The 24,934-nt window shown below is 39.0% G+C and overlaps 1 protein-coding gene across 4 annotated transcripts; it reads left to right on the top strand.

Moving 5' to 3' along the window:
• Positions 1-1,808: 1,808 nt before the first annotated feature.
• Positions 1,809-24,687, top strand: ca12 (carbonic anhydrase XII). Of its 4 annotated transcripts, XM_082159329.1 has the most exons (11): positions 1,809-2,135; positions 3,583-3,603; positions 8,019-8,198; positions 11,412-11,554; positions 13,275-13,370; positions 13,616-13,679; positions 13,774-13,931; positions 15,717-15,843; positions 18,356-18,379; positions 19,376-19,457; positions 22,118-24,687. In XM_082159329.1, the coding sequence occupies exons 1-11, from the start codon at positions 2,081-2,083 to the stop codon at positions 22,194-22,196; spliced, it is 1,029 nt and encodes a 342-aa protein (XP_082015455.1). In that variant the 5' UTR covers positions 1,809-2,080; the 3' UTR covers positions 22,197-24,687. The 4 variants fall into 4 exon arrangements, with proteins under 4 accessions (XP_082015455.1, XP_082015456.1, XP_082015453.1 ...); XM_082159330.1 differs by lacking the exon at positions 18,356-18,379; XM_082159327.1 differs by lacking the exons at positions 18,356-18,379; positions 19,376-19,457; positions 22,118-24,687 and adding an exon at positions 16,494-18,330.
• Positions 24,688-24,934: the final 247 nt, after the last annotated feature.

A 24,934-nucleotide genomic window follows, 5' to 3' on the forward strand; every position in this document is an offset into this window, starting at 1 on the left:
TCTGGCTCGGCGGGACGAGCCTCTGGAAGGGCGGTCTCGGTGGGACGAGACCCAGGACGGGCGGTCTCGGCGGGACGAGACCCTGGACGGGCGGTCTCGGCAGGACGAGACCCTGGACTGGGCGTGGCCGCGGCCTATGCCTTGTACTCATGTCAGTCAGCCCTCCCGCCTGCTTTAAACCTGAAGGTCATCTGTCTGTCATTACAAGCGACTCGCATGTAGACTATCACAACGTTAAGTCCATAGGCGTAATTTGCGGGTGGGACATATGTCCCCACCACGTTTTGCCAGTGTCGATATTGTCCCCACCACTTTTTAAAACATCTCGAGGCACCAATTCTACAAATAAATAAAACATCTCCAGTTAACTGGCAGAGCATTCATTTCGTTCATTTTTTTAAATAAGAGACGATCTAGCGCTGAAATGTGTTTTTTAAATCAAGTGATCAAAGTGCTCGTTGCCGCTGCGATCAGTGACGCGGAAACAGTGTTTTCTCGTGTGGCTCGCGCACACGCCGCACTGTCTTCACTCGGACGCGCGCTTCAATCCGTTGCGGATAACCTACTCTCTATTCGTTCAGGTGAAATCACAAAACATATTGCACACAAACGTGTCCCTGCTTGATATACAACCACTGATGAACATAATCGGTTTTGATGAGAGAAAAAAACTACACGAAAAAAAAACTATAAGAGCGCGGAGTAGAATCCAGAACGTCTGATACGCTTGGCGAAAGTTCTACTACTGGACCATTAAGATACACGTTGGTCGAGTAGGCGGATCTATGTATTTATTCACACAAATTCTCTGCACTGACAACATTAGGCTACATCTCATTAAACGACAAATTAAACCCCATGTAGCCTACTATTAAAATCGATTGCTGGACATCGTAATGTTACATATATCTGATTTACCATTGTATTAGCAACCCCCACCCCACCTGTCCCACCCACTTTTTAAAACAAAGTTACGCCACTGTATAAGTCAGTGCGCGCACGGAGAGCGTGTGGTCGACCCGTGCAGAATTTTTTTTTCGTAGCTACTGTACATAAATGTCCTCAGGACACTATTAAAATGAAATTATTTATTAATTCATTACTATTATTATTATTAAAATTTAAAATGTTAATTGTTTTTATTAATCTGATTGGGTGGGCCACCGGTCAATCTGGGTGGGCACGTGCCATACCCATAAATCCGCGCCTGGCCTATACATCGTTTGTGGAACTAATTTTTTATTTTTCCTCTCCCTGTAACGTTTAAACGTCCAATGTTCGTATAACATTTCTAAATGTTACAAGGCCTACTTGTTGCAGAATGTTCGGAGAACATTCAAAAGTAACAATAATGTGTGCAACTTCGCCCAACCACATTATTTTTTTTAACTTGACATTTTGAACGTTCAGAGAACATTGAAGTAACTTAAACTTAAGTTTTAAGTTCATAACTTAATGTAACGTTATCAAAACTTGTTTTACTGTGAACTATTTACTGTGAATAAAGGAATAATTCCAGTCCTCGAATTTGATTGGCTAGGCGGCATTCCGTCCTACTTGATGGATAGATGATAAATTACGTAGCAAAACCAGTCAAAGATAATGTATAGGCTATATTTGCACATTAAACACAATACCTGCAATACATAGACACCTATAATAACGCAGTGTGTCATTTGCGGGCTCAGTAAACACCAAGCAAATGTTACAATATGGAGATATTATCACTGTCATAAGCTGTAATTTTTTTTTTCATATCACATGACGCACCATTGTACATTGTTTGCGGAGTTTTAAAATGACCGGTTTGAGAACGTGTGGCTAATGGCTATTTAGACAAAGTTGTGCGCTTCTGATGCTTAAAAAGCTGTCTGGGTAGCAGCCACACTCGAGGAGGCACAGCCACAGATTTGTATGAAGTCACTGCAAACGAGCGACAGATATCATCACCGTGACGTCAGTTTGTTTAACTCGCGAGCGCACCATGCTTGATATAAGAGACGGTTCCGACAGCTATGTCAAAATTTCTTTCTTCTGAGTCGACTTCTGAGGGTACGTGAGAAGCCTGCACTTCTCTGCAATGACAATTACACTTCTCTTCATCATCTTCATCGCGTGTCCCCTCGCGTCCACAGGTAAGTTAGTCTCGCGCACTATAGTCTGCAAAGTCTTGCAGAGCTCACTTTATAATAAGCCTAAACTTCCATTGATAGGTCAAAAACTTGGTAAACTGTTACTTAACAGATTACTAATACATGTGCATTCAAAATTGTAGCTTACATATTGAGGAATAAAAGAAAAAGTGAATTAGTAGGCTGATCTGTTAAACATTAGATAGCTACCTATAATGTGGAAATGTTTGCTAATATAGTGAAAGTTATTAGTAGTCTTTGTTGCCTAATAATGGATTATATATATGATAATTGGATAAATATGCTGCAGAAATGTACCATTTACTCTCATTTCTGTTACATTATTTTAAAACACATTTCAGAAAATGTCTCTATTTGCATATATGTTAATGAAAACGAATTATTACTGTGAAAAATAGTCAATAAAAAAATAAAAACATAACATTTTGCATCACTTTAACTAGACAATATGGTCTCATATTGGTGTAGAAGCAGTAATTTCGGAGAAAATGTAACATCAAATATAGATTCCTGGAAGTTCATTTGAGTTGTTAACATAATGAGTGGGTGAATGTTGTTTCCATAAATGAACAACCTTGGGAGTAAAGAACATGTCAAATGTGTAATTATAAACTTGCAGAACCCCAAAATGCTCTGAATTAGCGTGAAGATTTCTGTCTGCAGATCTGACAAATGGCCTTAAATGACCCCAGTGTATTGAAAACCACAGGAGGAACATTTGTCACGCCAAATTAGCGCCCAGGTGCTGACTTAATTGCACTGCTGATATCTTGTCTGTAGATCTTCCCCAAAAAGGGTCAGTTCAGGAAAAACCTGCGCTCCCACAATAGCAAGGAAGATTAACTTTTATGAAAGAAAGTGATGACCAAATTGCTGAGGACATTTTTGCACCTTCCTGTTTGGAGTCTCAGTCTCATATTTGGAAAAATATCATAATTTCCTATGTCATTTAGAAACATTTCCATCACTGTATAATTAATGCATAGTAGTTTTCCTGTAAAAAAATAAATAAATAGCTGCACCACACAAAAATGTTTTTAGGTTTCATCATAGACTAGACAAGTATGTCTTTTAAATCTTAGTTTGGACTTAGAAATGCCTTGATTTCCGTTGACTTGCTCTTCAGCATTTTTAGAAGCGGCAGATTATACACGCTCCCGGGGAACCTCGTTGTCAACCAGAAATCTGTGGGAAAGACCAGCAAGAGTCTGACTCAGCCTGTCCGTCAGCTTGACTGAGAATAGCCTGCAATGCCCAGAGCAGCAGGTTGCAGCCAGAATGGAGTCCAGCTGCAAGGGAATGCATTATCTGACTGATTTATGACTGGAGTTCAGTCATTCTGTTAGAACTGCATGAAAACAGGTCTGGGAGAATGAAGCTCGACATTCAGTTTTAAACTGTTTAATAATAATGTCCATCTCTTTTTCAGGGGCAAAATGGACATATAATGGTAAGTAGGCTATTTTGTTTTGTAATTTCAATAATTTTTACAATGTAGATTCAAAGTGTTTCATGTAAGACAGCCATGTTTTCCACACTAAATGAACACCAGAAAGAATATATATATATATATATATATATATATATATATTTTTTTTTATATCCACCAATATAGAAATACATAGTCATAAACAGTCAAATATACCTGCATACCTAAAAGTTTGGATAAGATTTTTTTTTTTCTCACCAAGGCTGCATTTATTTGACCAAAATTGAAAATAAATATGAAATAACTGTTTTAATAAATTTCAAAATAGTTAATTTATTCCTGTAATGCAAAGCTGAATTTTCAGCATCATCACTGCAGTCTTCAGTGTCACATTATCCTTCATAAATCAGTCTAATATCCTGATTTGCAGCTCAAGAAACATTTATTATTATTATCAAAGATGAAAACAGTTGCGCTGTTTAATATATTAATGGAAACTGATACATTTTGTTCAGGATTCTTTTATGAATAGAAAGTTCAAAAGAACAGCATTTTTTTTTTAATGTTTTTTTTTTTTTTTTTTTTTTACAACGTAAGAGTATTTACGGTCACATTATTGATCAATTTATTGTATCCTTGCTGAAGAAATGTTTTTAGTTTTTTTTTTACTAAAACATTTTAACATATGACAAATGCCATTTAGAGACATCTCTGCACACAGTCATGAGGTGATGACACAAACTGTTTGAAATAATTCATAGAAATTTATCAAACTGCAACACCCTTTTCACTACTGAGACTTTACACTGTAAAAAAATATATGATCAATAAGTTATGATGACATGTTTACATTGCTTTAACTTTTTTTTATAAATTATATAAGATTCAACAAATTTTTTAAGTCAGTTTAATGTAATTTAAGTTGAAATGACTTAAACATCCAAGTTGATTGTACTTAAAAATTTAAGGCAGCAACTTAAAAAAAAAAGAGGATAGTAAAACTGACATTAGGGAACTTAATGGTCAAATAAAAAGCACATACATTTTTACGATGTTGCTTATGATTTTTATTTCGCCAGCAAAATAATTGAAAGTGTAATGTGAATATTTAATATTTCACCTTACTGTAAGTAATTGAGTTGTAATGCGTTTCCTTAATGGCCATATGCCGTCGTTTTCACCTCAGTAAAAAAGGTCATTCAGTCACACAGAGACCAACAGAACGTGCCCTTTACACGTTGAAGAGCTTTAAAATAAACATGCTTAATCACGACTGCTGTCGCAGAGTTCTGGTCAATTGCTTTCACCTAGGGAACCAAGGAGGCTTCTGGTTACCATCGTCATGAGTCAAGCCTATTCCTGGGCTGTTATTTTAACTGTTATCTTGAACAATCCCAGTATGCCATACCAGTGTAGACATGGAGACCCATTGGCAACCATGATGAAGGTATCAAAAAACAGGTTGCTGCTGGAAAAAGGGAACTCGTGGTGCAAAGTTGACCTCGTTTTGACCCCTTTTGGATCTTATGGCTCTGAAATGATTCCCACAATGTCTCACATGTCATTCCTGTTAGCTTCCCCCTCGGCTCTCTCCTCGTGCCACTGTCACTCACGTGTTCTCATTGGCTTCTCAAGGAGGCCATGTTGAGTTGTAGGTTCCATGATTGAATTACACATATTTACGTCATTACATTACATGTCTAGTTTTGATTTATTTTAAAGCTGGTTGAACTAAGATATAAGGCAACTCAAGGGACCTCAACTGCAAAACAGAGCTGTTATAACGGCTTTATTTTGGGAAGTGATTGTTCGTCTAATTGCTTGGCTGTGAAATTTCATAGCTCTCTATACTTAGGAGAGAACAATGCATTATATTATTCTGTCTTTGTGTGTGGCACATTGCAATTTACAAGCTGAATCTCTTCTGTCCCTTCAGTTATACTCCTGTGTGCAAATTTACAGTGCCTGCAAAGTCAGACTACCTTGTAATGTGCTGTATTTTAGGCTTGTAGACTAAGAATTTTAGACAATGTGATTATCAAACCAAGCACCCTCATTAAGCAAATTGCTAAGTTTAGCTGCTACTAAAACTAGATTTGTGCAATTTCTGAAGAAAACATGAGCTGTACTCATGCAAAAGTCAGCGGTTAACATGTGCGGTTGCTAGGGTGCCCTGAGTGGTTTCTAGGTGGATGTTTGTTAGCAGAAGTGTTGTTAGGGTGTTGCTATATGGTTGCTAAGCTGTTCTGAGTGGTTTCTATGCCCTTGCTAAGAGGTTGTTTACTGGTCCAAGTCAGACAAGCCTCCAACTTTGTAACATGGTTGCTAGGGTGTTGCTATGTGGTTGTTTACTGGACCAAATCAAAGGACCGCACCCTCATGTCTCTATAATTCTTATGTGGTTGCTATGGTGCACTGAGTGGTTTCTAGGTGGTTGTTTGTTAGCAGAAGCATGGTTAAGGTTTTGCTATGTAGTTCCTAAGCTGTTCTAAGTGGTCCAAGTCAAAAGACGTAGTACTACCTTCATGTCTCTATAATTGTTATGTGGTTGCTGTGGTGTTGCTATGTGGTTGCTATAGGCCAACTTACTAGAGCCCACCCTCATGTCTCTATAATTGTTATGCTGTTGCTATGGTGTTTCTATGTGAAAAAGTGCAGGGTGTCACATAGGGTGTTTCTATGTGAAAGTGTCCAAAGCACTGACCACTGCTTGAAATACCATGACAAATTTCTCAGAGAGAAACACTGCAGTGCTTGTGCTGCTGTGTAGTTGTTATCAAGCATATCAAACAGAGCTCAGATGAGCGTTGTCCTTTGTGTTGGCTAACACTGAGAGCCCTTGACATTCTGAGCCTGAATTAATTCCGCTGAGTCAAGGCCTTTCATAGTCACTTAGAGGGACGTAATGACGTCAAACATCCACTGCCTAAGATGAAAACACATATGCACTACTCAAAAAAGTTAGCTTATCTTAGCATAATTTATCCTGGTCTGACACAGACATGAACGATACCTCAAATCATGCTTTTTGAGTAGAGAATATCCTAGAGACCTGGGACTGGGCTCTTTCGATTTGGACTGTAAGCAAGAACCACGCATTTTCTTCATAAAATGTGAAATAATTGTATGTGCTACTGTATTTTATATCTATTACCACTAAAGTTTTCTCAACTTAAGGGATTTGTTTCAAACTGCTGCATGACCTCAGCTTCCAGCGGTTCAGTGCGTTAATGTCAAACACATCCAGACCAGAGAGCTTCAGATGTTTTACTGTAGAGGCCTGCTCATTACGACTACATCTCAGGCTGACAGTTATGATTTAGAGTTATGACCCTCTACGGGCCCAGCCACAGGCATCTGATGTGATTATGATGGAGAAGCTAGTCTAGATTAAAAATGAACTGGACGGTGAGTAATTATGACCGCAAGGGAAAGTTAAGAGTGTTAAGCTACTAAATAAGACAATGTGTAGTTTCGCAGTTACAGCGGTCCAGAAAACAAAAGCTGCCCACAAAACCATGATCATCATTGACGAAGAATACGCAATAACTTAATGTGATGTTTTAAACCCACAGCAACAACAAATCACTCTTACTGCCAGTGTTTACAGAAACAGAAACCATGACGATTGCATTTAAAAGGCTAGAAATTATTATGTTAAGGAACTTTGCTATGTTGTTTAAAAAATCCTTTTCTATACCCTCTTCTCTAAAAGATCCACAGTGCACCAGAAATGTCTCTTAGACAAGCATACACTCTGTTGGAGTGACTTCGAAGCCTCCTCCAAAGCAACAAAACATCATCTTTTATTGTTGGGTGTGGTATTCATGTAAGGGCATTCATTTTGTAAGGCAGTGTTCTGTGACCGGTGACCTTAGCTTGTGTCTTAGCAAAACTTGTGGCTAATGCACTCCAATTCTGGCCACACCAAGGGCCAGATTTACTAACAGCTTGCGCAAGCGCAAACATTCTTGTGGCGTTAAAAAACTACTTTAAGGATTTACTAAAGACACGCAGTGAAAAATTAGCGCTGAAAAGGCGTGGACAGTTTTTTTTGCGGCTGACTTTATTGCATATGCATTTGTAGGAGTTTCCCTTTCAGATGAAAAATTTATGGGAGGAGAGTATTGAATGAATCATGCAAGGTGTTTTGCGCTCGTAGATTTACTGGTATTTGTACCATTATCTAATGCCCAAAAAACTTAAACCAGATGCTAATTTGCGCTGTTCTTGGTAGATTGCATTGGTCATTATGGAAACGATACGGTTGCGTCTGTATTCTTTCATTTGCGCGTCATCTTTCCACTTATGGAATTTACCCTGATTTACCCTGTTTATTAATTCTGGCCCCAGATGTTTAAATGCACACCACTAGATAAGAACTGGTCAGGGAAAGATGTTTTGTGACCACAACTTTCTTTGACTTTTGGTTTCAGGACCTGATGGAGAACACGACTGGTCCAGCAAGTACCCGTTCTGCGGAGGAGCGTTCCAGTCGCCCATCGATTTCCAGACCCAGCTGCTGAGATACGATCCAAACCTGCCGCCCATCCAGGTCCAGAACTACAACCTGTCAACCAATGAGCAGCTCACTCTCGGAAACAACGGACACTCTGGTTGGTGCTGTATGATTACAGAGCATGATTTTGTTTTTAAACATTACTAATAACTATTGTCACAGTACATGCATTTTAAACATACATTTTTAGATAGGCTATTGCATTTCATATTGTAATGTCTAAAGGCAAAACATAGACTGTTCATTCGAAATAATAGATTAAAGGATTTGTGGTTGTTAAACTAATGAGACCGTGCATCAGACATAAAGGTAAAATAGCCTTTCTTCTCTAACTTAATTTCTAGGTCAACGTGGAGAAAATGATAGAAGGATCTATTTTGCATCTCTGCCATAGCAATTTTCCACAATCACCCGCTTATTATGATAAAACAAAGCTGTTTGTATTTTAGTCTGGAAAATATGGCAAGGTTTTGATTCGAGGTAACGTCTTAAACAACATAACAAGTGATACTTTACTAGGTAATGAGTACTTTCTGCCATATTTTTGGTCCAAGTTGCACTAAACAGACTGAAGTTGTTCCATCTACCATCTCCCGACTGTGATTGTTTACTTTCGAGACTCTTTTATCTTATGCACTCTCACTCCAGAAAGCCATAACTAAGTGTGCATTACTGCCACGAGGATGAATACTGATGAAGTTTTCTGACAGTGAGCCACTGTGTTTGGGGTTTTGGAGCCATTTCAGACTTGGTTTGGAAAAAGTTAGGCAGGATTATTAGTCGAAAAGCTTGCAGAATTTGTTGAATGGATATCTTAATGCAGAGATGCAAGGCCTCAGCCATATTATTAAAAGGTATGTAAATATCTGAACAAAAACCTAACATTTAATATTAAACAGGTATATAAAACAGGTGATTAAACAGACTGATAGAAAACGAAACCAAAACTAAGCATAATTATGACAGCTTGTTAATGTTTAATGATGCTTACATAGGGCCCTATCTTGCACCCAGCGCAATTGACTTTGTGCACTGACGCATGTATCATTCCTATTTTGCACCCGCGCACAGCGGCCTTTCCCCTCCACAGACGTGCGTCGGTTAACTAAGAAATACACTTGTGCTCCCGGGGGCGGTTCAGCGCAAAGAGGAGGCGTGTTCCGGCGCAAACGTTCCCTCATGCTATTTTGCAGGTTTAGAAAACAATTCCGCCATTAACCGGAAAAAAACTAGTTTAAAGTCAGTGGCGCGTTGCGCATGTTATTCATATGCTTTTTTAAGAGCGCATGCTTGGCCATAATCAATGTAGCGTGTGCACAACGCGCATACACTTTGATTCTCTCACACAGAAGCAGCAGTTTTCATTTTTTCAAATCATACATTATTACGATAGATAGATAGATAGATAGATAGATAGATAGATAGATAGATAGATAGATAGATAGATAGATAGATAGATAGATTATTATAAAAGCATACATCTAGCTTACACATTTACCCAAATGATCATACGCCTGTTTAACCGAAGCTAATTTGGGTGGGTTTCTCCATCCCCAACGTCATTTCTCTGTCTTTTACGGCCCTGACGAGAACGTCGGCCTCCTCGGCTGTGAACCGCTCCTGGCGTGCGCCTGGCAAATCCGCCGTTATAATAGTAATCCGCTATAGAACAAGAGCGCCTGCTCTTAAAGGGAATGTGAGATGTCGCTCTGATTGGTTTATTTCACACCCAAACCACACCTATGAATAATGAAGCTACTTCAGACCAACCCATTTTAGATTTGCGTCGGGCGCAAGAGTCATTTATCCCGCCAGTATAATAGCAACAGCGCCCAAGACCCGCCCACAAAGTTACTTGCGTTTTGCGCTTGATACTTGCGTTTCGGATCCTTAAAAGAGGGCCCATTATGATTAACAGATCATTATTTAATGTAAATCGAAATGCTTACAAATGTCATTCAACTTTCAATTCAATCATGCACTTCTTAAAAATCTACAAATGATTTTGGCCGATCGTTTACAATGATTAAAAGTATTCATTAATAAATCATTAACAAACATATAATGCTTTACAGATCATTAGTTCATATATATTCAAATAGCTATGAGATAATGTGCTTGTTAATATTTAAATAAACATATTAAAATTACATAATGATTAACAAATCATTATTTAATGTAAATAAAATGCTAACAAATCTCATTAAACTTCGATTCATATATTAACTAATGCACTTTTTTACATTTACAAATGTTGTGAAAAATGTGATTAACTAATTAATTTAATTAGTCATTTTAAAATGACTTTAAAATGCCAATCTAAAATTTCAACTATTAATTATTTGTAAATGTTTATAAACGTTTACTAATCATTTAGTACCTTTATGGGCATTGGACTTTTAAAGTTATTATAAGTGACTATGCTGGTCCACTAGCTAGACCAGCACTATAACAGCTCTAACCAGCATAAACCAGCCTGGACCAGCATGGAATTCATGCCGGATTTTTCAGCAGGGTAGTGTATGAAAAAAATGTTGAAGGTCTCGATGAAGAAGTTTATTGCAGCGTAAGAGTGACAAAGTACACAAAGCACCTTGGGTTGAACCCCTAATAATACAGGCTTAAACATTTTATACCGTTTCGACACTAGTCTTCCCACTCACCATGTAAACAAGGTTTCGTTTTAAATGTAAATTAGGACAATCGTTGAAGTGATAATCTTCGGTTCCCACATCAAAGATGTTGTAACAGGTGTGATCACCAAAGGGGTCAGTGGGTGATTGCTTTATGACTGGCAATCACAGTCACAAACTCTTTGTCACAGGATGGTTCTTGAGGTCCTGCTGCCACTCCCATGCTATAAATGATTAAATACCATCCCGGTGGTACTATTCTCATATTACTGAGACCAGAGCAAACTGTCTCTAAGATAATTGAGCAATTTTGGGGTTGAGCTCTTTCTAACATGTATTTTGGAGTGGAATCTGGGTCGGGGTAGTCTAAATGAATATGTAATATGTAATATGAAAAAATGATATGCTGTGACCAATATTTGTTATTCGAGGAGTTAACCTGACACGGTGTGGTCACATTTGCCTCTGCATCGTAAAAATGAACTAATTTCAATAATAATAAAAAATAATAATGTTTATTTTATTTTATTTTGTATTAGGTTATTGTTTTTCACACAAATTTGCCACATTGACTGACAAAATGCTGCTTGTCTGAAAGTGACTTCTGTGTGAGTGATTCTTCGAGCATCTCTACACTCTTGGCAATGAACATTGTCTTTTTCCTTTTGTACCCACAGTGCTGTTGTCCTTGCCGTCTCACATGCACATCTCCAGCCTCCCTCACAGATATTCAGCAGCTCAACTCCATTTCCACTGGGGCTCCTCCAGTCTGCTGACTGGATCAGAACACACGGTTAATGGCATTCGGTTTGCTGGAGAGGTAAAGTAAACCCCCAAAACAAGACATTACCATTATTGTGAACACCTTTAATGCTTGAACAAATGCCCTAAACCTCATTATAGAGGATTTAAAAAGAAGTGAGGACTCAACAGTGCATGATGCAATGTTCGGTAATGTGTATTGAGGTGTCAGAAATATTTTCATCTCTGTTTATCACTTTAGGACAAGGAAAATGTCTGCACAGTTTGTGTTCCCCTTTGAATTCCAAGCCACCACAAGGCGAGGACAACATGTTTATTCACAAAGATAGCTTTTTAATGTTGTATTATGAGGCAGACGTGCCTGTACGCGGTAGCTCACAGCTTTTTATTGAGGTGGGAACTTTATATTTATCTTTGTAAAGAAAAGAAATTGCGCGAACACAGAAACATTCAGGAGCTGGTTTTCAACCTCTGCCCATGACTTTTATAAATATAACAGCTTCACTACTGAAAGCTACATTATATTTCTCAGCAATGAGATGATAACTTTACTGTAAGTAAACCAACACGCTTCACTAATAGGTTTCTCTTACTCGTGCTCTCTCTCTTTCTCTCTTTCTCTCTCTCTGGTTAATTCATTCGAAATCATTAAATATATTACAGGGCTACTTTATTTCACTTCAGAATTCTAGATCTGAGCTGTAGATAGCCTAAACGAAAATAATTTCCGGACTATTTATCTGTTCCGTCAGATTTTGCGCTGCAAAACATTCATGAGTCATGACAGCTGTTATCTTATCCATGCTGGCAAAAAATCATGACCACCCGACATGAATTATATAAATAATTTTAATAGCACGGCCCAAAACCAGGGTCTACCATGTGCATAGTAAAACAATCACCAAAAATAATTTTGGCCGGGAATTAATGTAAACAAAGAAAGCGGATACCAGTGCTGTCTAAAGTGAATGTAAACAGACAAACCAAAAACTCGGATATGGTCAAAAGATCGGATCTGTGCATTAAGACTTGCAGTGTAAATGCAGCCTAAAATTCTCTAATCAACCAAACAGCATGCCCAAGCGAGTCGACAAATGCCTTTGCAATGTGTGGATACTCCTCTGCGAAGGTCTGCTGTTTCAGATGCAGCACTGTGGCTAAGTTTAGACCTTCAGATCTTTTACATTTACATTTATGCATTTGACAGACGCTTTTATCTAAAGCGACTTACATTGCATTATCCTATACATTTATACATAGGTATGTGCAATCCCCTGGGATCAAACCCACAACCTTGTGTTGTTAACGCAATGCTCTTACCACTGAGCTACAGGAAAGCTTTTCAGGCAGACTGTCCACACTATGAATTGCAGGTGATCAAATAAGATTTATGTGTCCAGACTTAACCAACCTATTTGCAGGGGTTGCTTTGGTAACAAGGCTTTCAAAATGGATGCAGGAAAAATGCAGGTGCATCATCTTGCTCTCCAAATAAGCGGCCTGCTTCGCTGAGCACCGAGGGGTACTTCCAGCATTTCCATCACCGGTTTTGATATTATCATTGTGTGTTGCGTTAAGAGTGATGCAAAATAATTTTTTTAATCTGATTTATGCAGCCAGAGTGTCCAGACTGAGACTCGTCTGTAAAAATCTGATTGGAATCGCATTTCAAACCACCTCCAAATGTGGTTTGAATCAGATTAAAAAAATGTATTATGATGGATGGATGGATTTACTTATGATTCCTCATTAAAGGCAGCCTTTTCTGTTGTATCCAGATGCATGTAGTACACTTCAATTCTGACAAATACCCAAACATCTCAATGGCTGTGGACAAGCATGATGGATTGGCTGTGCTGGGAGTTTTCATTGAGGTGAGTCCGGACCTTAAACAAACCACTGAGACTGATGTGGTGTAGTGGTTAAGACTCGAGCTGATGACCGGAAGGTTGCTGGTTTGATTCCCGCAACTGAGCAATGGGCCATCACCACAAGGCATTTAACTCCAGATGCTTTAGGGTAATTGTCCCTATAATAAGCTCATTGCTTGAAAGTCACATCAAGAAGTTTCCCCAGCATGAGTCTATTTTCTAATCAGTCAGTGTTTTATATTGTTTAGATTGGAGAGTTTAATCCTGCTTTTGACAAATTCTTCAAATACATAAATGGGATAAAGTACAGAGGTATGTTACTTTCATATAGTTTCAAATATCTTTAATTATGATGTGCATAACAAAAGTATGCTAACACTCCTATTACTAACCTGTTATCTGACAGATCAGAAAATACAGGTCCCAGCATTTAACGTCCGTGCACTGCTACCAGCACGTCTGGACGAGTATTACCGCTACGATGGTTCTCTGACCACACCGCCCTGCTATCCCAGTGTGCTATGGACCGTGTTCAGGAAACCTGTCACCATTTCAAGAAAACAAGTAAATTAATCATGCTTTATAGTTCAAAAGCTTATCGTGCTTTTTGGCATGTTCGCACCACAGGATTTGGGAATGATTTTAGTACTAGGAATGCCTTTTGGGGGAACTAAATTAGCTCCTGCTTCAGAGTAGGGTCTAAACCAGCACAATAGGAACTACCAGTGACGTGTACGCACGCGAAACACCGGCACACGCCATTTCAAAAAAAGCTTTGTACACAAACAGATTATAGCATATTTATTTATTCCACAAACTAACTCTACAAACATCGAAAACGGAGATAGATGGACCTCTCAACCTTTATGCTAAGCCAAGGAGAAAATCCAATGCGACTTTGAGGGGCTGACCAAGCGAAACATGATTATGTATTTCTGCTCAGCTAGTGACATTGGACATCAACCACATGGTAAACGCTACTTTACTTTCTATGCATAACAGTTCTATCTAATAACATATAAGACAGGACTGGTAAACAGATAGTAAACTAAAGACAGATAATGGGAGCACTGTGTGCTTAAAAACAAATCAAATCGGGCAATTATTATTAAATATACACATTCTCTAAAAAGGTCTATAATACCTGGAGCTAAGCTAATCATTAGCATTCACATTCAATGCTAAAGAATGCTGTTGAAATCTGCCATGTTTGCAATTAACAACTAGCAAATTTTATAAGCTGTGATATGAAAGGCAGAAAAAATTATTCATGTGTTGCTTGGAAACATTTATTTAGTCAGAATGCATGACTACCATTGAATGGTCATCAACAGTAGTACATCTAGTTACAGCATCTACCAGCAGGTGCTAACTAGCCAAACCTTGACACTTTGAGGGCCCTATTTTATTGTTCTGAAACGCAAGTATCAAACGCGAAACGCAAGTAACTTTGTGGGCGGATCTCGGGCGCTGTTGCTATTATACCGGCGGGATAAATGACTCATGCGCCTGGCACAAATCTAAAATGGGTTGGTCTGAAGTAGCTACATTACTCATAGGTGTGCTTTGGGCGTAAGGTGAAATAAACCAATCAGAGCGTCATCTCACATTCCCTTTAAAAGCAGGCGCGCTTGTTCCATGGCGGATGCTATTATAACGGCGGATTTGCCAGGCGCACGCCAGGAGCGGTTCACAGCCAAGGAGACCGACGTTCTCGTCAGGGCCGTAAAAGATAGAGAAGTGACATATATGGGGATGGGAGAAACCCACCCAAATTAGCTTCGGTTAAACAGGCGTATAATCATTTGGGTAAATGTGTAAGCTAGATTTATTTTTTTCACATCTTCATGGACACCACAATGATTTCCCTTGTGTGGTAATATTTTTCCTTGTAATTATATCTGGTTTGCAAAAATGGGAACTGCTGCCTGCGTCTGTGTAGATGAGAGAAGCAAAGTGTACGCGTGTTGTGCACACGCTACATTATGGCCAAGCATGCGCCCTTAAAATAGCATCTGAACCACTGGCTTTAGACTAGATTTTTCCTTGTCTGTGGCGGAATTGTTTTCTGAAACTGCAAAGTAGCACCAGGGAACGTTTGCGCTGGAACGCGCCTCCTCTTTTCGCTGAACCGCCCTGGGAGCGCAAGTTCATTCCTTAATCTACCGACGTGTGTCTGTGGAGGGAAAAGTCCGCTGTGCGTCGAGTGCAAAATAGGAATGATACATGCGTCGGTTGTCAAAGTCAATTGCGCTGGGTGCAAGATAGGGCCCTGAGTGTGGTATGCACCTCTTAGGCAATAGTTTCAGCTGTCCATATTGTAGTAATGTTACTGTTGTGTCTTTACAGTTTTTGGCATTGGCCACAGCTCTGTATGCCTCTTATGCCCAAGATTCTATTACCGTGCCACTTCATGGAAATTACCGGAAGCCACAACTCACAGACAACAGAGTGGTACTGGTTTCTTTTAAGGACGGTAAGTACAGTTTAGATTGCTATTTGAATGTGTATGATATGACCTGGAAGCCTAATAAAGGGCTAAAGCTGAAATGCTTAAATATCTGCTGCAGTGCTTTATGTGAGCGTCATGGTTTCCTATCAAATAATTTATAGGAATATGAGCTTTCAAGATGGCTTTGTCTCTCTCTCTCAACATCTGCGTAAGGCCTCAGATTTATGCACTGTTACCTTTTTTCCTCAATGAAAGACCTTCGCTACTTCAGGCTCCTTCGAAACATATGCTGGGTTTTAAATTAGATGCTTCCATTGACATAAATCTTTTCCTTTAAACCTGAGTTGGTGCATAACAGAGCTTGCTTCTAACTCTCAGGCATTTTGATGCCATGAGAGAAGCTTGGGATTGCTGTTATCACCGGAGCCTTGTTATCTTCTTTAGTCCTGCTGTTTTCTAACATCTTTGCATGAAGGCTCAATCCACCAATATCCCAGGCTACCGCTTGCTGCATTCTTCACTGCATGGCAATGTTTCCTAAAAAGCTGACTTACCAAGAAGAAAGGTTGGTCCTTAAACTTTCCTTTCAGCCCCCGCGCTAGTAAGGCTTTGCCCTGGCAGTCCTCCGTTGCAATGCTCTGCTTGAACACCCCTCTACATTGTGTCTGGTGCAGGACTGCACGGTATTTTTTCAGTGGCGTCCCCCTTTCAGAGGAAGCAAGTCATCCAGAAGCTTCTGGTGGGTGACCTTGCGGACTTGGCTGATGAAGGACTCTACCAGCTTCTGCCAAAGTTGAATCCCCAACTGGGAGTGGATAAAAAGTGGAAAAAGACCAAGAAGCAGGGACAGTGGAGCCAGGCAACTCAAAAACAGCAGTGGTCGAACAATAAAGTACCAAACAACACTGGCTACTCCTCTTCCGTTGGGAAGAAAACACCAACACCGTGGTATATGGGAGCATTGGGTACGGATAAAGAGATGTGCTTTGTATCCCTGGAGGAGAATGTCGTTCACCAGCTCGAGAGATACCATGCAAAGGGTCTGATGGTCGAAGCTCTGAGAGAGGTTGTATTTCCTGAGTTGAACCTCAGGAGCTACTTGCACTGCCGGTCTGATCTGGACCTTCAGACCATAAAACAACTCATAAAAGGAAGATCTCGGGATGAGGCAGTTGAGCTTGAACAATCACTGACTAAAGCCATGCTGAGGCAGATAAGGAGACAAATCAAACAACATAGAAACCCAAACATGGAAACCACCATGGGGCATTCTCAAGCTACATTACCGAAGGACTACAACTCGGCCTCGACTTACCACAGACCTCAACGTGTTGAATGGGAAGATTAGTCCCAGAGAAGACAGCAAACCTCCCAGAGGGCCTAAATTTCCGCAGTACGCTGTCACGCACAATATTTAGTCAACTCTGCTCCTAAGGCTAGCACATCATTTGACTAATATTTATTTAGTTTGATGGTACCCCTCTAACACTGTCTCAGAGACTCTCAAACTAGTTGCTTTTGCAGTAGATGAAATGAATCGGTGAGCAAATAATGTTCATGATATGTTATGCCGCTAATTACCAAGACGTTTGTAGTTACTTTACAAAGAACTGGACAGTATGCTAGACAACATTGGCTAGATGGCTGTCGACAGGACCACAAAATAGACCTTTTTCCAACCTCCATATTAATGCTCTAATGATTAGTCCAGACTAAAAGCTGGTCTGTTTTAAGCATTAGTGATTTTTGTGGGATAGTATGACTCAACAATCTTAATTATTATATGCAATGCACAAAAAGACAGAAGACCATAATGTTGAGGGCATATTTTTACATTTTATTGAGAAAAGTTGAGCTGCATATTGCAGTAATTGTATTCTGTGGTTGAAGAGTCATTCGTAAATTAAAAGGGACAAAATCAGCACTTTAAGTATTTTAACATTCTCAAACTCTGTGTGGTACTGGTTTTTTTTTGGGGTGTGATCTGAGACCAAGGAGAAAGCAGACAGAGTAATCTTTTTGTACACTGACTCAGATTTTAGTCAGTATCATTTTTTTGTGAAATGTCTAGATCATGGATTGTAAAATAAAAGCATAACGTCAATTAAAAATGTATCACTTCTTCCACTTGTAAAGGAGAACCATGTCCCTGTTTTTATTCTAAATGGTGTTCAAAAGTGATATGTGAATATTATAAGGTATTACTGTGGCCATATTTGTTTATGTTTGAATTTGTATTGAGTTAAAAGTTCTACAATTATCAGAATCTTATGTTTTGACCTTACAGGGATATGTCACCCAAAAATGAAAATTCTGTCATAATTTACTCATGTCATTTCAAACCTATTTCTTTTCCATTTGACTTTATTTCTTCTGCTGATGAAGATCTAAAAAAGAAATTTAAAAAAAGTCCAATGTTGTTTTGGACCCCATTGACTTTCATTGCATGTACAATGTGGGCTGAATAGCTCATTTGGGTGTGCAATATGTTTGCAAAACTTTCCTCTCAATTTAGTTTTCTTTTCTTTCCTCTAAGGAGACTTTACTTGGATGAGCTGGGGTATGTTATGGTAACACAGTTTGTGCATGTGTCAGTGTGTGTGTTTGTGTGTGTGTGTGTTTGTGATGTCAGATACTTCCTCACCTCTGGCTAACAGACTTGCGTTATGACACTCATATGCGAGGCGAATTGCTGGTGGCCATGCAGTGACGTGTAACTGCAGTGTTACGTCACTCGTCTTTGACCACAGCATGATTGCTGTTGACATAAGTTTGAACATATGGAGAGGGCATGTTTGTTCATTTAGCATGACTTTAGGACCTTATCATTGACGTATCTATGGTTTAGTTCTAATTGTAGTGCTGCAGTGGCTGACATATATCTTTACTTTAAACCACTGCGCCCATGAGCATGCGTGTCTCATTTGACACTACTGGGTTTTGTCACCACATATGTAATCATATCCACATTTGTGTACTTTTGTTCATTATGTCAGTTGTGTAACATTATTGTGGTGATGACTGCTAATCATACTGAGAACAGCTAACCAATAAGCTAATCTGGGTATATTTAAGGAGTTAAGCAGTTAAGTTATTTTTATAAAGTCAACATGAAATCAAAATTTACCCTATATGTTCTTAATAAACATTCACTTCCACGATTCAAAAGTGAACATTATTCTAAAGAAAAATGATCAAAAGCGTTTACTTTCCTTGTCAACATCCACTTTTCACAATCCAATCAATTCCCTATGGATAAAAACAAATCTTGCTGCGTTTTCTTGTTTAATATCTTGTTTCACTCAAGAAATCCATTATTTTATGAATATAAAATGGATTGCAAATGCCATTTCATGTTGACTTTAATGTCACTGGCTTTCATTTGATGCACAAAATTAATTTTAAACCAGGTTATGATCATATTCGTTGAGACATGTTCAAAGTTAAAATGGCAACTTTGTAAACTTAACAAAAATAAATAAAGGCATGCTGCATTAAACCAACAATTGAGGGTAATCAAACATACTGTTAATTATGAGGTAAATTTTCCTTTCAGGTATACTAGCAACAATAATAGTGGCCTCCATGCTAGGACTGCTACTGATCATTACCCTAGTTTGGTGTCTTTTGAGAAAAAGGTGAGTGTTTACTTCATACCAAAATGAAACAAATGACATAAAGATGCAGTCACATTTACCTTCTGAGAATTTTCAGTCGAAATCGTGTTATTTCAATAGTAATCTACGGGATCGGGAATTGATTCAAAACATTTCCCCACACATATATCACAACTGGTTCAAATGGGCCACTCGAATTCGCAGCGTTGACCAACAGAAAGCTGCTTGGTTTGAACAATACTTTTGTGTGAAGCTAAGGCCAAGAACTGAGTTTCCTTGTAAACTTTAACCCTTAATCATCTTAGATATTTTGACGTAAAATATAGATCCAACAACAAAAGTATAAAGAGGTTTTTATTTCTGTCATGACAACTCTTGGGAGTGCACGGTCATGGATATGACAATGTTGATATGTTTGGCATGGCGGAATATATCTGGTGCTGCTACTGCTGTTAGTCATTGCTGCTGCAGAGCAAATACAGGACTTGCTACTGCCAATACATACACAGACACGCTGCTGTGAGAAATTAAGACATGCTGCTGCTATACAATATAGGTTAAATGAATTAGCCATAGCAGATCTATACATGTGGAGCTGGGGAAGGTGGAGGGTTCATGAAAGCAAACTGCAATTGCTAACAGAAAATACTGACCAGTATTTCAAGGTTGAGCAGCGAGCTCAGGAACCAATCAGCTGTGCCCTACCCCTTTTCTACCGACACGATGCCAGTGTGGGTTTCCAACCTTTTTCCACTGCAGAAAAGGGGGTTCCGGGCCGGAAAGACCGGTTCATCTCTGACCCTAAAAACTTGCTGGTCTTGAACAAAGCTGGGGAGAGGGGGGTGGAGAAATGCTGCTGCTGCCTCGTTGACCAATGTAATAACTTACATTACACTTTACATCTAAATATATTAGATTCAAGAGAGACCCAGCGTGCAAGAGAAGCGAGTGAATCAACGGTTTCAGTTTTAGTTTATCTCCGAAAAGGACAGATGAGAGTACCGGCAGTTTATGCGAGCTACCGGTTCGCTAGAATCACTCCCGGTATTACTAATGCTAACGCTAGCTAGCAAGTTTTGTTAGCTTGTTTTTTTAACAATGACTGGAGAAAATCCAATTTTATCTGTAAGGTCACTCACTGTCCGGAACCGTGATTATTATTTGGAAAAGTTAACTTTAATGGACGGAGCCAGATTTGCCGACCAGTAAACGCTCACTCAGTGGATGGACGATCTGACAGGATTACCTCCACTGCACTTATGGCAACTGTAGATAAGGAGATGACACAAACACTTTATGTTTAGTCTCTGGTTGTTAGCTAGCAGTTACCTAACTGCAAGTTGTACGACTAAAAAAGTTAGCTAACTTATGCGCTAAACAAATTAGCATTACGTGTGAAATCACTTAACTTGTTCCCCAATTTCTGATGGCATCTCTATTCTCTAGGTGGGCGGGCATGGGAAATGTAGACACGCAACCAAACCATAATCCATACCAACCAAAGCCAATAGTTTATTGATATGAAGTGTGCGCTGTAATCGTGAGCATTTTTGATGATTGTTTCTGTCCAGTCCACTCGTTTTATTGCATTTAACCACAGCTGTCGTCTGTTTTTTTTTTGTCAGGCAAAATGCGATAAAATCTCAAATTGGAGCATGTACTCTGTCGATTCTGGCACCCAACAACACAGCAAGATGACATTTTAGCTGATTTGTATTGGCCGCCTCCAGTTTTCCCTTTGTTTTGCCTCAAGCTAACGTTGTGACGTAATAGTGTTGTTGGCACAAAAAGGGTCTATAGGCAGGTAAACAACACATAGTAGAGTTATATCACCGTTCGTTCCTCATGTCTGTGGAAACACGCGGCCGGTTCGCCTGGCCGAGAACAGGCTCTGGCTCTAGACGCGAACCATTGGTGAAAAAGTGTAGATAGAGAATTATATGATTGCAGCAGATTGAGTTAAGGACTTATCAGCCTGTGCCATCTAGAGTTTCATGACAGAACTTTGAATTTGAGAGAAATATTTTGGGGAAACATTTGCATATTGCAATTCTGCCACTATAGAAACAACTAGTGTGAAAATCAAATGCCATGTGGCATAAAAGACACAATTCAGTTTGTTGCAAGTGAAGGGAAACTGTGTGTACCACATAGGCTTAAAATTAAAATGAATAATAATGCATTTATTTAACACAATGTAATGTGACGTTGCTGTAAAGATCCCACCATAATTAATTAACATTAATTTAGGGAGCCTCAGGCACAGACCACTAAATGGATAAGGTGCCTTCAATAGGAATGTGTTGGTTAAGATCCATTGCTTTTCCAGCTTTTATCCTACTACCAGGACAATGTGTTTGTTTTAACATAGAAATGATCTGACAGTACATGTGCACATATGTATGAAATGCCACATTCAATTATAAGTAGTTTTCATAAGATTAAATGTACCGTTGCTCTGTAAAATTGTGCGTTGTGTGGGCAAAATCCAGCATTTTATTGGAATATGCCTTGTCAGGAGTTTAAAAAACGAGCGAAAAAGTTCCCCACACAAATTGAGCTTGTGTTTAAGTTGGTCATGTGAATTTGCCGCACGGATGTGACTGCATCTTAATGCACGTTTACCAGTTTTATCGTTCCACATATTCCCACTATTAACCATCTCCTGTTCTTTTAATTAGATCTAACACCGAAGAGCAGAAAGACAAAACCAATGCGTACAAACTGGCTGAGAAAGAAGAAAACATCTCCAAAGTATAACCTCTCAACATCTGATGAAACCTGAGCAAATTACGCTTTGAAATCCACATGCATTAGATCCGTTTTTCCATCATTTCCATTTGTCTCCTTGGCTCATGGGCCTGGTCGCTAAGGAACCGTCTGGTTGCATGCAATATTTAGATCAAAAATGTTCAAGGAACTCAGACTATATGAATACCGAGTTCTTCTTCAACCACATTCTAATCCAACAGGATCCAAAAACCTAAGATGACACAAGAGGAGAGTAAAAATATGTAATTTTCGTACAGTATGTAATTCACCATGCGAATAACCCACCAGCCAACATCAAACCTGGTGCTTTGTGAAGCAGAAACCATCATACAGTATTCTGCTACGGTGGCCTTCCTTTGCTGTCCAGCGGCATGTGACATCTCTCTATGCAGTGCCAGGCAGATGTGGTGGGAAAACACAGCTTCTGTCCAAGGCAACGAGGACGTTCTGGTTCAGCATGGATATGTGGTGGCCTGAGATGGGTAGTTATGATGTCCCCACCCTATATTTACTATTGTGCTGTTTGACCGATTAGAGTAATGAAAGGGTACAAGAAGAGCCACGCTCTCGGTTCCCACTGAGCTTGCCACAGAACTGGCCTATTGTTCCCCAGCTTGCGTGTAGGTTGACCTTTGACTTCTCGTTGCCTGAGCAATCATGAGACTAAACGCCTATGCACACCCAGACCCAGTAACCCGTACAAATATAAAGTACTGTAATGCTCTGACTTGTAACTGTGAAGATACTGCATGATGACTGGAGTGATTAGCTTGATGAACACTACATCAGGGGGGCTCGTTCCTGATTTTGAACCTTCACCTGCTTGTCATTTTCAAGTACACAACGATCTTGATTAGCTGCTTGATTTGAAGCTTCATTTACATTTATTCCAGATACAGTACATTTGAAAAAGGTTTTTTGGTCTCTGGTCTCTGTCCATTTGCTCTCAAAGCATTTTCAAGTGCTTTCCAAAAGTTACTTGTCTACACTGAAACGTCTGAAATGCTAAAATCATCTCACTGCGCATGAATCAAATGTAATAAAAGCTCACTGAGATGAGATAGACCAAACATAATAAAGTTAGGGATGCACCAATATGAAATTTTGGCCGAAACCGTTAACGATAATTCTTTATTGATAGCCGATATATTGGCCGATAAACATAAATCCAACTCTTTATATAATTTTTGAGAGCCTGATTAAAAAAACTAAAGTCTCACCATCAAAAGCCATCTCCCAAGCACACAATTATAATGTTCTCATTATAATTGTAGCCAATATGACAGCACATGTTGCAATTAACAGTATTTTCATTTTTTGTAGTGATTTCAGTCATATTACAGCTATTCAAAACCATCATGGTGAACATGATGCACATCTGAAGTGTCTCAGCTGAAGGAAATAATCCATTATTAATCGGCTTTAATATATTGGCCAAATTTTCTTATTGGGCCGAAAATTGCATTCAGGCCATGTCTTAATAACCGTAATCACAAAGCATTCACGTCTTCGTATAGCTCGTAATAACAACTTGTAAGCTGCGAATGTTCTGAGAGCTCCTACTTGTACCACCTGACCGCTGCAGATTAATTTAAGAGTTTATAGTGTTGCCATAAAAATACATAATTCCAAGCTCGAGGACGTGAACAGATTTGAGTAGAATGTCACTGTAACGAAGTTTAATAGTTCAGGCGGAATCGGCGAACTTTCATTGTAACTTTAATATAAAATAAAGAAACACAAAACGAAAAAAAGTAAAGCGGCAGCCCCTCATGGACGACTGCCGCACAAACATAAACAAAGCATAATGTAAAATTGTCCAGGCCTGGTTCTCTCTCGTTCTTCACTGTCGTCATTCCTCTTTTTATCCATCCGGAGCTCCTCCGTGAGACACTTGAGGCCGGTGTGGCTCGGAGGTTACGCTGATTAGACCGTGACCTCGGTCTGCCTGCGGCGAACGGCGGCAACACCTACCTGAGTCGACAAAATAATGAGAAAAATGATTATTCAAGAATTGTCATATTGATTATGATATGACTTTGGAGATCTTTGAAGCTGTGATTTCTGTATGACACTAAGCAAATTAAGTCCATATTTCCATAATCCGGTGGGATTTGCTATACTAGTTCCCATGCCATTCTTGGCTGGTTATTCTGGTTAAGCTGGTTAACCAGTCTGGTCAGGTGAAGCTGACTGACTGAAGAATCCATCATATTCTCCTAAGCACTCGTTGAATCTGTAACTAAACTGTCCTCTGATGGAAAATGTGAAAAGAAAGGCGACAGAATGTGATTTTGATTTATTGTATGTGGGTTAGCTGTGTGCACATATTTGTGATGAACAGTGTGAATTTTGAGGTGTTACTTTCCATTGTATTTTTCCTCATTTGTCTTAAAAGTGTCTTAAAGTGTTTTGGTATTGTGAACTACTGTGTTGTGATGTTTTTGTGCTGCTAATAAATTGACCCAGTAAAAAAAAAGAAATAAATAGTATTTTTAGCATTATTTATATTTTTTTAATAATATATAATTATTTCGTATTTTATTATGCAAATTGCATGTGTAGAACTTCAATCTTTTATTAGGCTACTACTATTATATTAAATATGAAGTACTTAATTTTGACTTAATATTCAAAATCTTCTCCTCAGGATAACATAATCATAGTTTTCAAAAGTTGTTACAGGTAAGGCGTTCAACGCCAAAGCATCTAATGATCTTATTCTT

This window comes from Leuciscus leuciscus, assembly GCF_965113295.1.
Source record: "Leuciscus leuciscus genome assembly, chromosome: 25".
In the NCBI taxonomy this organism is placed as follows: domain Eukaryota; kingdom Metazoa; phylum Chordata; class Actinopteri; order Cypriniformes; family Leuciscidae; genus Leuciscus; species Leuciscus leuciscus.

Excerpts from the sequence above, each read along its gene's own strand:
- ca12 (XM_082159327.1), top strand. The coding sequence starts at position 2,081 with ATGACAATTACACTTCTCTTCATCATCTTCATCGCGTGTCCCCTCGCG. Across the intron at positions 13,680-13,773 it reads AAATGGGATAAAGTACAGAG|ATCAGAAAATACAGGTCCCA; the intron begins GTATGTTACTTT and ends GTTATCTGACAG. Across the intron at positions 13,932-15,716 it reads TCACCATTTCAAGAAAACAA|TTTTTGGCATTGGCCACAGC; the intron begins GTAAATTAATCA and ends GTGTCTTTACAG.